This window comes from Hirundo rustica, chromosome 10 (assembly GCF_015227805.2).
Source record: "Hirundo rustica isolate bHirRus1 chromosome 10, bHirRus1.pri.v3, whole genome shotgun sequence".
Classification (NCBI taxonomy): domain Eukaryota; kingdom Metazoa; phylum Chordata; class Aves; order Passeriformes; family Hirundinidae; genus Hirundo; species Hirundo rustica.
The window spans coordinates 10,822,026-10,836,817 of record NC_053459.1 but is presented as its reverse complement, the minus strand read 5'-3'; the positions used below and the strand labels follow the sequence as shown (position 1 = coordinate 10,836,817).

At 39.7% G+C, this 14,792-nt stretch overlaps 1 protein-coding gene across 6 annotated transcripts in view; it reads left to right on the top strand.

Annotated features, from left to right (window-relative positions):
* The window catches only part of TRIP12 (thyroid hormone receptor interactor 12), a 79,445-nt gene that overhangs the window by 16,104 nt on the left and 48,549 nt on the right, over positions 1-14,792 (top strand). For all 6 annotated transcript variants that reach the window (XM_040074205.2, XM_040074210.2, XM_040074209.2 and 3 more), the window contains exon 2: positions 10,999-11,145. In XM_040074205.2, the coding sequence (XP_039930139.1) occupies positions 11,048-11,145 (98 nt within the window). In that variant the 5' untranslated portion in view covers positions 10,999-11,047. The remainder of the gene's footprint in view (positions 1-10,998; positions 11,146-14,792) is intronic.

The following is a 14,792-nucleotide window of genomic DNA, read 5'->3' as shown; positions in this document are numbered from 1 at the left end:
TAGGAGATTGCAGAGATCATCTTGTGTTAATTTAGACTTTGGGTAACCAGACAATGTTTTACTAGCCACTGAGCTCACTGGGTCTCTCCGTAATTTAAGACAGCTTGGCAGAAGGTGATTAGGAATTTGGCAGGTCTCAGAAAACCTTCCATGCTGCAACCTTGGGCACGTATTGTCTAACAGGCTCTACAGGTAGGACATGGCTGTGCACCGTATCAGTGTTTGTCTTGTGCTGTTGCACTTGGTTTTGCTTAAGGGCTGTGTGTACCAGATGCAGGTGAATGGCAAACTGCAGTAAGGCATGATCTACTCGTGGCACTGGAATAGGGAAGAGGTTTGGTGTTTGAGCAGTAGATTCTGCATTCAGACTCAGTGTTGTAAGTAAATGCAGCTATGCAGCTCAAAGGCAGCTGGGTATTAAGCCTTGGGCAGGGCAGATGTGGAGTGGATGATGGTTTTGGATACTTCTGGATTCACTTGCATGAAAGTACTGAAATAAGCAATTAAATTGAAATTTGTACAAATCACTCAGCTGATTTTTTTCTGGTTTTCTGTGGTAATAAAATGCCCCCTTTCCCACCTATGCCACACCTATTTTACCTGGTCTTAGCTTGACCACCTGCTTCTAGCTTGCCTTCTTTTCTGGCAGTGTCACTGATCTGTACTTCATGAAGAATTCCGTGCTTTGATTCGTGTTGTCTACGCAGAAGATAAAGCTCCTCATTCAAATGAATTTCTATTTTCTGAGTAGAATCTTCTTCATTCTTGCCAGACAATGTGGTGTTGTGTTTGCTTTGGTTTTTAAAATTTATTTTATTGTTAGTGAAAGCTTAAACCACTGTTCAGATAGTGACTTTTGGCCCCTACTAAGCAAGGGTTTCTAGAGAATCTGAAAATTAAGATCTGGTAGGATTGTACTTCTATTGCTTATGATGGTTTTTAGTTAAAAGTCTGCAAGAAATGAGGACTTCACATCAGCTCACTTTACGTACAAACAGCATGGGTTTGATCAGAATTTGGCTGTTGGAAAATGTGTTCTTTTCTCTTGGTGAGAGCTGCTCTTGTTTAATTTTCAAAAGGAAGAGAACTACTATTTTCATTGTTGTTACAGGTTGAAACGACACTTCTGTTAACACCTCGTAGCGGAATTGCATCGTGAAGACTTTGTCAGTTTGTAACAGTAGTTTTAAATGTCCTGTAGGGGTGAAGTCAGGCTCCTCCTGCTGTTGGACTGATTTGGCAGAAAAATTTTGCTCTGTGACACAAGTGCTCAGAAGATGAAACTTTGAATGTATTTGTTCCTCACTTTTCCTTTGTTTCCTATTGCTGTGCTAAAAGGGAAAAAGATCTGTCAGCAAAGATAAGAGACCTGTTTCAGTGTTTTGCAGCAAACATTTGCTATGTTTGTGTGTGGCTGTTCTCTGTGTGGTCTAACAAATCTTTTGTGTTACTGACATGGCTTAAGTACCTCTGGGCTGCTTCTTAAGCTGAGTTGTTTCTGGCTGGCTTGCAGCTACCCAGATCAGACTGTTCTTTCCCTTGTTATAGATTGACTCAGGAGTTCCTGGGTTCCTATGCTTTTGATAATCTTTATATCTCTGTAGCAAAAAATTTAACTGCTGCAGAGTTGACTGAATTATGCAACAGAAGATTTAGCTGGTTGAAAAGCCAAAATAATATAGAACTTTGAATTTAGACTTAGAAACTACAGGTATTGTAAACATGAAAATATTTTCTTGACGCTTTGAGTCCTGGCTCTCTGCCACAGTGAGAGCATTCTCTTCCTTTGTTAATAAATTCAAGTCAAACCATATACTAGAAGAAAAATTTAGACTGAACTGGTTTGGACATGTTACAAACAGTGACATGGAAAGATATCAAATTTGGTTTATTTGGGGAAGAACAACTTTAATATTAGAACTGTTTTACAAGGGAAAATACTTTGAATGAAGTAGTGAGTAAATATTCTAGGAGATTATTTTTATAGTTAACTATTTCTCATGCACTCAAAAACAAGAGGAATAGTTGCTGGTGACAGCACTTCCAGTACATAATGTAAAACTACAGAGAAGCAAGAGAAAAAAACGAAATGCTTTTTATTTTTCCTAGTTTCTCCTTTTGATGAGGATCAAAGATCTGACTGATGTGTGTGTTGTTTTGGGAACCAAAGTGCAGTCCAAATTGTAATATTTCAGTCCTTGATGAACATGAGACAGAAAGCAGTGATGTGGCAAAACTCGAGAGATGCCCTCAAGAGACTATTATATTTGTTCCATGCAACTTCTTTAATTTTTCTCCTCAGACTGCAGTTTCTGTTTTTCCAGAGGGGAAAAAAGGACTATAGGAATAAAGGATTTTACTGTCTTGATGTTGGGTAGCGCTCTCAACCACCTTGCAAGAGTTCAGTTAAGATTTAGGCCTGGTTTTAATTCTTGGTGCATGAATACAGTGATTTTTTTTTTTCTTCATTAATGAAATGAAGCTCGGATTTCCTGTGTACCATGAATTAGGAACACCAGTTGTACAATCAGACCTTATATACCTGAGCTTGCCCTTGTAACCTGTAGAAGCTTTAGGTTTTTTGTTCCTTTAATCTATTCAGATGAGTGGGAATGCTCTCCTGTCTAACTTCTGCATATGCTTAATAATTAAGTTTTTTAGCCAACTTGTAACCCTCCCCTCTATCTGTAGGTTTCTCTTGGTTCTTCAGCTGACAGGTTAGTTGTATTGTTGACTGCCAGTGGTACCTGTACTTCTTGGTAACTTTGAGTAATTTCCACAGCCCAGAAGGACTTACTGAGGTTCAGGCTGTGGCATAAAGGCCAATCCATTGTTTTATTTCTAGAGGAATGATGGTTGTCAGTTCTCTGTATTCTTAATGGAACAAGTTCTTAACATTTCTTCCAGGTCCTTGCAGTAGTCTTTAGTTTTCTTTTCCCATACCAGGTTCAGTGAGAGGCCTCTGCAGTCTCAGACTTCAAATTCAATTGACCTGCTTGAAGCAAGGGAGATTATTCAGCTTCTGCAGCACGGTCATTGTCACAGCACTGTTCTTATCACAGAAATGTGTGATATATGTATTTAGATTTTTTTTTTCCTTAAACAATACTTGACTACTGAAATTTCCAGTTCTATTAGAAAGACAGTAGCAGGAAGTCAGTAGGTAAATGTGCTACTTTGCTTGCTTGGAGTCATGGCATGGGTGACATTTAGGATCATGTAATCCTGGCAGCCTGGACATTCCTCTAGCAAGTAGTGCTGTGCATCTTTTCAGAGGTGTTTTCAGTGTTCTTATCGCCTGTGGGAACTTGTAAATCTTCTGGTTTCAGATAATGAGTATTTGAACTGCCAGTTAGCAGTAAGAGATCAGAAATGTAGACTTTTTTGCTCTTCTGCCTTCCTCTTTCATCTGAAGACTTTCTCTTCCCAGTTGTCTCTGTCATTAGACATATATACCTAAATACAGTCTGGAAACTTATCTAGTGGTTACATCCTTTCAGGCTCTTAGCCACTCATTTTGCTGTTCTGTCAAGATCACCTTCAGGACTGCCACTCTTGGCTGGCAGGGTAGGCAAGGGCTGAGCTCTTGAAAGCCCAGGAAAGGGAAAGCTGACTTCCTAATTTAGCAAGGCCCAAAGTTTGCCTTAATTTACTGATGGCTGTTTGTTGTAAAGTCAGTGGAACAGGGAATAAATCCTGTTCTTGACTGATTTATTTTAGTTTTTTTCTTTTTGTTGAAATATTCCAGTGATTCCAGAGAAGCAGAATTAAAAAGAACTCTTCCACTGTAAAAAAATCTAGGAAGAATATTTTACTGAAGCTTTTCTCTTTTTTGTTGGCAACTTGGAAAATTATTCTCGGGCAAAGAGCTTATGTATTGTCTGAAGTTACCCAGTGTAAAAATGGGCATATGAGCTGGTCCTAATGTATAATATCTTCAGAGACTGAATTGCTTTGAAATTTGTAGTTTACATGCCCATTTTTCTTCTTCCTCCTGTTCGCAGTTACTGGATTGTGATTTTGTGCAACCAAAGGGGAGAGAGGGCTTTCTGAGCTCTGTGTGATGGCAGTGAGGAGCTGGGCCATAGTTAGCTCTTCTCTCAGAGCAGTTGTCCTTGGGAGAGATGGGGAGTGTGTCCTTGGGTATGTGTACATCTACGCACATCTGAGATCTCAGGTTACTTCAACTGACATCTCTGGCACGAGTTTTTAAGGTTTCTGATGTACTGTTAGTGTCTTCTTTGCATGTTTGTAAATGGCAATGCTTTGATACCTGAATTTGTGATACTTTTGTTTCCCATTCCCCTTTGTTCAGGGTAGCTCTTGTGATTCACCTCTTGCTCAGCTCTCAGTGTGTTTTGTCAACATGATTAACAATTGTCACTTCTCAGAACGAGAGCTGTCTAATGCTTTCACCAGATGGTTGGACCATATAATCTCAAGAGATTCTTTCCAGCCAAGGCTTTTTTTAATAGTTCTGACTTTACTCTTGTGCTTAGTTGAACTCTGCATCAAAAAGGCATCTGGTCTGAAGAGGAGTTTGCCTCTGAATGCTGTTAAACTCTGCTTGTCTCCCCATTGATACCTTACTAATGTCTTCAAAGAGAAGTGATGAAAGTGATGCAGCTATATAAATCTCTGGAAATTCTGTGCCAGAGTTGTAGAAATCTATTTGCTTACAACTGTACATGCTTATTTCCAGAAGAAACTTCCTTGATACCTGCTTGTCTGTCTTCTTAGCAGTGAGGTAATGTTGCATCATTAGAAGGCTGTAGAGTCTTGTTTATCCTGGAGATTTTTCTGTATGTCCTGAATTGGCACTAGTTAGGGTGTCTGTGCCTGCAGTGTGTAGTTCTCTAGTTCTTCTCTAGCACTGGAGAAGGAGAAGGAAAATACAGAAGGAGTACTGTCCAGCCTAATATGTGATTCTGTGTAGTTTCTGTAGCAAAGGAAGTTATTCTGATAAGTCACCGTGTGAGTTTTATGTTACTAGGTGCAGAGTGCAGCAAGGAAGCCTTAGGTGCCCTCTGGCATCTTTGAATCATGAAGACAACTTAGGGCTATTTATGGAGAGAAGGTAGAAATGGGAGCTGATAGAGAAATTAAATGTTAGCTTAGTCTTCCTCTGTTGAAAGAAGAAAAGTTTGTCATTTTCGTAAGGCTCAATGGTTTCATGCAACTGAATGACCTGGGATTTGCATGACTGCAGATGAAATGCATACACCTAACTGCACCTTGAAGCTCTTGGAAGAATGTATTTTCCCCTTGTTTGTGTACAGAAACTTACTGTCAGGAAGAAAGGAGGGATGGTAAGAATTGAGGACGCTAGGAAGTTTTCAGTATGTTATTGTATCCACTCCCAAAAATTCTTCCATGAGCTACTTCTACTTACCAGAAGGGACAAGAAGCTGCTAAACTGAAAATACAAACTTCTGCCTCCGTGGAGCTTTAAAATCTGTTTAAGGTGAGGACCTCAGAGAAAAAAGAATGAGGATGAGTGGATAACTCTTGAATTTGGAAAGTATGGGGAGGGGAGAGTATTAGTCAAAATCAGCTGCAGAAGACTGAGTTTAAAGCAACTCCCTGGACTAAAAAGTCAAATAAAGTAAACTTATTGAAGTAGAAGTAGTAATTGAGTACTTGCAAGTGCTTGCTTGTAAGGCAAGTAAAGAGGTGTGTATGTCTGCAGGTAAATGAGGAGAACCTTCTGAACAGTGAGCAAAAATGAGGTGCAGCTGAGATCCATTGAAAATTATGTAAATCTGAAACAATTCAGCAGTTACCAAACTGTAGGCAATAATTTCTTCTGTTTAGTTGCAATTGAAGTCTGAGCTCTTAAATGTGTTATATGCATATATATTTAGAGTGTTTTTCTCCCTTAAGTGACAAGACTTATCACAGAAACAGTTGATCAAGGAAATTAATGTTGTCTATGTTGAAATAAAGGAATACAAATCTTAAGTCGTAGGCTTAATATTTTCTGATGTGTATAGTGAACCCTGGGTTCTGGTTGGAACGATGTACAACTTGCTGGAAAAAAATGTTCTGAACTTGCAAGGTATATAAACATCCTCCTGCCTTTTCCTTCTTCCCCTCCTCCTTTTGCCTAATACTGACTTTGGGGCAGTAAATCCGTACAATTTTGAGGAGCTGGATTGCTGGAGCAGCATTAAATAAGGAGCCAGTTTTTTTGGCTAAACAGAGAGAGGAGGGGTGCTGACCAGTGTACTTAGCTCAACTCCAAGCAGCTAACAGGTATTATAATGGAGCATTGTAGGCAGGGGTGCTAGCCATATCCTGAAATACTCAGGAGAGTGCAAGACTCTGAATAAAACCCTCTTGCATTACCAAGGATATTGCAAGTAACTTCAAACCCAAGAGTGAAAGAAAACCACCGCCCAAAACAACAGAATAAACACCCCAAACAAGTTTCAGAGCTCACGCAAGTAGGTTAAGAAGGCCCTTGTGGGACAGTTCTGTTCATTTTTTACAGGTATTGTTACTGATTTGCCTTGTTATGCCGTTAGTGGCCCTAGTGCATGTTGGAGTTCTTCAGTTTGCATACTGTCTTTCTCTCAGTAGCCGGTATTGGGGAGGCTACATTAGTTCCTAGTATCCTTCAGGGAGTGATTTGGATGCTAAGTGAAGGCTGATAGAGGCTTGTTGAGTAGTTCTGTTTTCCCAGTTTGCTTCAAAACCATGGAAGCATGTTAGTTGTTTCCTGTTGGCTTTTCCACCAGAAGAAAGGTAAATGCTTCACTGCAAGCTAAGAGGTGGCTTTTGTCTTGTGTTCCTGTAGAACCTCTCCAAGTAATATGTTGACCATACATTAGCTATAGTATTTGCAATGGGTATGTTCACTCTACAGAAATTAATTCTAGTTGCTTTCCTGTACAATAACAGAGATGGCTCAAAATCATAATCAAATAGTGTTTGCTAAAACTCAAAAATACTATGTAGCATAATAAGCACTAGATAGCAGTGCTGTTGCATGGCTTCAGAAGATATGTTGTGGGTTTATTGAAATGCTGGCTTTTGGAATTCATCCTCATTCTAAAGAATCTACTTGTGATCAGAGCCTCTGCAGGCCCATGCTTGGGCATCATCATAGCTAGGAATATGGAGTTATGGAAGTACCTGAAAAGGCTTATGTGCAGATAACTTGATGCCAGAAGGGGACCTGAGCTTAAAAATTCCTAAATAGTGTTGTCTATTGTGGAAGCATGGAGGTCTGATGGATGGTTATAGCTTTTTGGTACTGTGGGTGTGAGGAAGAATCAGTGTAGTTGAGGAAATAGTCTTAAAATCTGGCCAGACTGCACTGGCACATTTGGCTGGTCTCTGCTGAGTTGCACTTTGCTTTTTAATGTAGGTGTCTAACAATGGGAAAGAAGAAGCCAAGTGCTTGGAGTGAGCTCAGAGATAGAGGAACAAGTTTGAATGAGAGCAGTTGAGATGTAGAAACATCTGGGCTCTTCTCTTGTGTTTTAGGATGTGGAGGCGCAGTTGTGCAATTCTCTTCGTTACTGAGCTAGCTGGGCATATGGTGTTGTGTGGCTTGCAGTGAGACTTAGGTTAGTGTTTTGATGTTACAGGTCACAGCTGAATTGTGAGGCTGCATTATATTTAAAAGCAAACTGGGAGTCATATGGCAACAAGTACTCAATAAGAAATGCAGTTAAGTCAAGAGGTATCAGTATAGAAGATGATAACTCTGGACATCATCTTGACTTGACACGTGCCTTACAGGATAAAACAGTTGTCATTTCATTCTTCTACGCAGCTGAAACTACTGTGTGTCTGACAGCACATTGTGCTACATAGCTTTTAAGCACAGACTACTTCAAGTGTCTGGATAGCCCTGTGTAATTTTTTTAATCCCAGTCAGCAGTCATGCACCAGGCAGCTGCTTGTTCACTCCCCCACCAGTGGGATTGGAAGGGCAAAAACTGGAAAACTTGTGAGTTGAGATAAAGACAAGTCTAATAAGAAAAGCAAAACTGTGCATACAAGCAAAGCAAGACAAAGAATTAACTGCTTCCCATGGCTGGGCAGGTGTTTAGCCTTCTCTAGGAGAGACAAACACCATCACTTTAAATGTCCTCCCCTTCCTCCTTCTTCCCGCTTTATATACTGAGCATGAAGTCATGTGCTCTGGAGTATCTCTTTGGTCAGTTTGGGTTACCTCTCCTCACTGGGTCTTGTTCCAGCCTCCTGTGCCACCTCAAGCCTCCTCACCAGCATGACTGACAGTACAAAAAGCAGAAAACACCTTGGCTGTAAGCACTTTTCACCAAGAACAAAAACATCTGTATTATCAATGCTGTGTTCAACAGAAATCCAAAACACAGCCCTGTACCAGCCACTTTGAGCAAATTCAAGTCTGTCAGAAAAAGCCAGCACACCCAGGCAGATCAGTGTTCAGATGAAGTTTCTCTAGGGAGGGCCAGGATTTCCTGTGTGCTGTTCTCTTCAGCTGACTCTTGTGGTGGTATGTGGAGAAGTCTATATTCTGGCCCCAGGGGGAGAGTGCATGGCTAACCTAGCAGAGATCTAAGTGAGCACCGCTCCTCGCAGAATGAAACCTGCTGAAATGCACATTTTAATTGGTACAAGGTGAGACAGTAGTTCTGTGGCAACCATGTTGTAGTATGGCTGAAAGTTTGACGTTAGAGCAGTTTCAGTGCCAGCTGACCTTTGTGCAGGACGGGACACTACTCCCTCCTTTTAGAAAATGCACAAAATGCGCCTCATTTCTGATAGGAGAGAGGTTGTTTTTTTTCATTGGGTGTTTGAATACAAGGAAATAAAAACACTTGACAGTGCCTGTGACTGACTTCAGCTGGACCCCTTATGTTGTGCTGGACCCTTGCTCAGCTTTCAGCCTGGTTAGTGCCAGGCTTTGTTTCTTGTATTGCTCTTCTTAAATTGTATGGTACAATTTAAGATCTCAACTTGACGGATCTAACTGCACCAATGAGCTGGCCTGATTTCCAGCAGTTGCAAGCTTTTTCTGTTACATTGTAAATCTTTTTGTGCTCTAAAGTATAAGAAGTTGTAGATTGATAGTGTTACATGTTACTGAAAAGCTTTAAAACTTTGTTAGTGGGAATATTTGCATAGATTACGGGGTTTGAAGAAGAGGAAACAATTGTGAAGAGAGAATGTTCACCGTTTGAGTAGTAGTTTTTAAGGCTTTCTCAACTTAGTCATCAAGACTTCTGTCAAAGAGGTTCATCAAACAACTATGTTTGTGGGATTGTGTATTTTGTGCTTTACTTATATTTAAAGTTCCTAGGCATAAGGTAAAAAAAATCCCAACCAAAATGAATGAAGGTAAAAGTGATTTGTTAATTCATTCTACTCTCTATATTTGTGGTTTGCTGCTATGGTTGGGCCTCTTAGTAGAAAGTACCTGAAAAACTTTCAAAAGATGCTCTTGACTCCTGTGATGTGGGGATTAAGAAGGAGAGCAATTTGTCTGCCTAACTTGTATTCTTATTCAATTCCTGGAAATATTTAAGGTATTTCTGGCATGCTAAGTGTGATATTTCAATATTAGATTCTGTTATTACAGTATAATAAGGCTGAATCTAAGCTAGCAGAATCCTGATCAATAATTTCCTGTGCCGCCCAGGTGTCTAGATGATATACATGTTCCTTTTAGCATCATGTGTGAAGTAATGGTTTGCATAATACAAGTTCATATGCCTGGTTTCTTACGGCCTACAGTAAAACGGCATCATTTAGGATTCTTTCTTTGTCCTCCTTTGCCCTCCTGTTGCCTTTGCTCACTTCTATAGGCCCTTTTCAGAAGACTAGACAATTAGGTTCAGCTATTCACTGTTTTTACTGACAATGCCAGATCTTGAAAATGATTTCATTGGAGACATTTGAATCTGAAGCTGCAGTGTTTTAAACTTATTTGTGAGAGACTTCTTGCTTACTGTGCTCTGGATATAATAGGCACCAAATCAGCATATAGACTACTGAGTTCTTAAACTTGGATTACTTTCCTTCTTACAGCTTTTTTTTTTCACCTGCAAATACCTTTTTTTTTTTTTAACTAGATTCTTCAAAATTAGAAACAGTAAAACTGGATTTGCTGGTTGTGGTCCTGTTGCTATGCTCTACATGGAAATACCAATTTAGTGCAGGATACAGAAGTCACCTCTTCACTGAGGAATTAACTGAGGCTTGTTCTTGAAATACATCTGTTTCTGAGGATTGTGGCTGGGGGTTATGGTAGTCTTCTATAAATAACTATCAAAATAATATCTGTAGACCTTTAGCAGTCACAAAGCAATTCCAGAAGTAGTAATACAAAGCTGTCATAGATTATTTTTTAAAAATAATTGTATGTATTCATTAATCCTTCTGTCTCAAATACCTTTTCCCTTTAATTTAGCTCTCATGAGCAGAATTTCCTGATTATAAAGTTAGATCTTTTTTCCTGCATGACTGTATATCTTGCTTTATGCAAATGAAAGTTGCATAAATCAGACTAGAGAAAGAAGCTGTTAGGACAGCACTGTAGCTATCTTGTGAATATTGCTTCTTAGTCCTGAGGTGGGCTTTGTAATCTCCTATGATGAAAGTTAAAATACTTGAATGCTATTGCTGTCTATCAAGCACTGAGTTTTTCCTTAATGTTTCCTTAACAGTGTCTCCTAAATTGCATAAATTGCTTGCTAGAAAAGAAGTGTGTCATCACAAAATCATAGAGGCGTTTGTAATTTGGGTTGGAAGGGATCTTTAAAGGTCGTTCAGTTCAGTAGATCATCTGTATGCTATATATACCAAAACCTGGTTGCTCTGTATTAAGGTTCTGAATGTTCTTGAGAAGAACCTTGTCTGTGCGTCTTTTAGTTAAAAATTGTTTGAAAGTTTTTTTCTTCAGTTTCTGCTTAAATGATAGCATTTTACATTTGCCTCTGGAGGTGTGATAGTGAGTCTTCATGCCACATGTCTTATGGCTCTTCCTCTCTTGTCTTTCAGTGAATGATAGTGTCTAGAAAGGGTATGTCCCTTCAGGAGAGAGGTGCCAATGTCCAACCGGCCTAATAACAATCCAGGGGGGTCACTGCGACGTTCACAGAGGAACACTGCCGGGGCCCAGCCACAAGACGACGCAGTAGGAGGAAGGTATGGCTGCTGTCTGTGAGTGTTAAAATGTGTGACGGTGAAATGGGTGTGATTTAGAAAATGTTTTCCACCCTGCAATCCAAGCATTGAAACTCGAATAAAATCTTTTTGCCCCTGAAATGCTGCCTGTACTGTTACTGCCTGGGATAAACCCGTGGATAACTCAACGACCGTACTGTTCAGCTAGAATAGCAGTAGCAGAGCTATAGGGGGAAAAAGCTGTCTTCCATAAATCACAGGTAGTAACAAATTCTTTCCCCCTCTTTCTTCTCTGATATTAAAAATATGGGAGGGGGCTGACAGGGAGAATCTGTTACTGGGAATATGTGCTCCTCTTGGAGAAGACTGAATAACTGGTACTCTGTTACCTTTGTACTGCATATAAATCCTGTACAACTGTTGAATAATTCAAGAAAAAAAAGGTTTGCTATCATTTATATGCCTGATATAGTGAGCAAGTGGACCAGATTGTATTTGCTCTGTAAGTGATTGCCTCTACAGTGCAGAACAAAGAAGATCCTTAAAACTTCCATGGATGATGCTGTTGTCACAGCCATGAATGAAGCCTGTATGGATATAAGTGTTTCTTTAACTTTGTTAAAAGATCAGTCTAATGAAGAAAGACTATAGTGTGGTGGTAGGCAAATCTGTCTATATTCTACTCTCTCAGATACATTACTGGTGCAGTTGTTGAATATGTGTACCTTGGGCTTGGTTTTTTTGGGGTGAGTATTAAAATATTGCAGGTTAGTGGCACAAAAGTTTTTTACTATGAAGGAACTGGGCTATGAAGTTTAATGAAGAAGAGGTGTATTTCGTACTAGTATAAAGTCTGAGAACAAGTTGAATGGGTGAAGAAGGCCAGCTTCTAAGGAACTTTGGGGAGAATAATTCTATCTGAAAAATGCAGCTTTGCTTTCTCTAAATTAGTCTACTGTACAAGTGGAAGACCAGATGATTAACGCAAGACTTCTCCTCTCAAATAATGTGGCATAAAGAAGGGGAAGTTGCTGCCTTATGTAGCTGATTATTTTGTAAGTTAGAATTGGTTTCAGAGAATAGCTCTTTTAACAGAGATGTAGTGAGTCCTTCAGTCCCTTCTGCCCATTCTGTGTTGTCTCTGCATCTCAGTGGATTTTTAAAGTGAGTATTGCCCTGACAATGCTTTCATTTTACACTGAACTTCACCTGGGGTGAATAAAGCTCTCCCTAGAATAAAGAATTTGAGGCAAATTATTTGGAGATGAGATGGGGATTTCTTCTTCAGATATCTACTGTTGAGATTTTACAGCAGAATGCCAGGGAGAAGCTTCACAGTGAGCGAGTCAGACAAACTAAGGAATTTTAAGGGTTGGCGCTGTTTTCTTTTAAGAAAGTCACTCATCCATTGTTTTGGTGCATTGTGTTCTGTTATGCTGTCATACAGTGATTGAAGATTTACTTGTCTGAAATGACGGGACCTCTTCCACCCCTCACCAGCTCTATACCAGACTTCAGTGAACAGGAGTGTATTGTGCTCTGTCTTTAAACCTTTAGACCTTTAGCAGAACCAGAGCTCCTTGCTAAAGTAAAGAGGATGGAAGAACCTTATGGTCCTCTTTGAATCTGGATCTCTTTAGAACAGGACATCCCCTGCCTTTGCATTTCTGAGCAAGCATTTTGAACTGCCAAAGCCTATTAAAAGGCCTGGTTAAAGCATGCTGGTTAATATAAAATTTAAAGTGATTTTACCTTTTTTAACTGTCATCAGCATCTCCTTTTTATTAAGGTGCTGGGCGGAAATGGCTATTGTACAAGGACCAATGTAGGATAGATCTGTCAGGTCCTTAAAAAATTTGTAGATGCAGGAAAGAGACAGGCTCTCAGATAAGCTTTTAGCTGGTGCCTGTCTTTGAACTCACAGGACTCACCTTTCCATGTATCCAGCATGCAATGGTATGATGTTTCAGTTCTGCTTGATGTGTCTTATTATGCCTTGCTGTACTCCAGTGATAAACACTGCTTTGGCTGCTATATTCAAAAAAGCCCAACAAAACCCCCAAGCAAACACTGAGCAAAAAATAATACACCTTTTCTTAAATGAAGGGTTTTTTGGGGGATGCCTGAGACAATTTATTTTCAGTCTTTCTTGCATTTTGTCAGCAAAATGAAATTCTTCAGTTTCAGCTGTAAAATTGCTTAAAATAGAAGAAACAAACCGTGGAAAGACTAGTGTCAATAATATGCACATATTGTGCAAATAACTGAACTTGGGATATATCTGTTAGTATTTCTAACAGATTTCTAAAAGAGCTGGGAATGCTCTTTGAAGCCAATCAGTCATCCTCACCTGCCGTGTTTTGGCTAATGTGGAATGGTCTTGGAGCACTTGAGCTGGAATCTTTTTGGATGAGACTGAACTGAAAGTTGTGCTCTATGAGAGCTGTTTGTGTATGCTGGTCACTTGTGGTTGTAATCTGGTATGCTTTGAAGTAGAAATCATTGAATTGCAGAGATGGTGGAGACCGATCCTTAATGGCAACTGTCTTGCTTTATAGATTTTCTTCTGTTGATCCATACCACTTACTGATGTTGCTGTACAAACAGTGTGAGATTTTATTCAGCCACTTCATTAGATCCACGTATTTCTTACCCTCCCCCAATAAACAACAAACCAATACACAAAGATTAAAAATTCGCAACTCCCTCACCCCTTCCTAATAAAAAAGATGGAATTAGACAGTAATGTGACTCTGTAGAGGGTTGTTGCTTCATGCCTAAAATTAGCCACAGAGTTTGTAAGCAGACTTAAGGGCCACACCTTCCGAAGTGTTGGAGGTTACTTCACTTTGGTCATAGATATGCAATCATAACCCTTCGAGCAAGGACAGGTTTTGATACTGTCTGAACTTGTGTACTTGATTGCATTTCTACTTTGTATAAATAGCTTTCTCAGTGCTGGAGATGTGGCAGCTTTTTTCTTAAAGCATTTTTGTGGCCGAGGTGCATGCATTTTCAAAATACAAATTAAGTGACGAAAGCTTGGAGAGTTTATGCAGTTGGTCACTCATGATTTCAGACTTGGATGTGAAGGCTAGTAATCCAAGGTAAACGTGTGGTATGGCCAGATGGCCTTTTAATAGCTTTAGAGTTGCCTCGATCTCTTTTATGCTCTGGCTGGACTGAATGCAAGAGACTTTAGTTGATAAAGGTGTTAAAAAGGAGAGTCAGGAGAATGATAGTGCTGCCAAGCTGAAGTGCTAATATATGTCTTTCTATAATTTTTGACACTTCTACAGCTTAAGGTCTTTTATTAAAACTGCCAATTTAACCAGCTGGGCTGCTACTGTTCACTCACGTGAACCTTGGAAATTCTAAACAACTCTCTGGTCTGTTTGAAATGCAGAAACTTCCCTCCTGTTACATTGAGTATTGACAGACTGGCTTAACCTGGAAGCAACAATGCAAACCCATTTCCTCTAGACTGGGCTTGTTTGCTGTCCCCATAACGTCAATACTTGAGTCACAATGAGCAGGGAATGCCTGTAATGGTTGTCTGCTGGAGTTTTACCAGCAATTTCACACTCAGCATAGTCACTTGATAGGAGCTTTGAGAGTTTGATTTTGAGGTGCATTGTTTAAAGGTACAAACAACTATACTAGGCTCA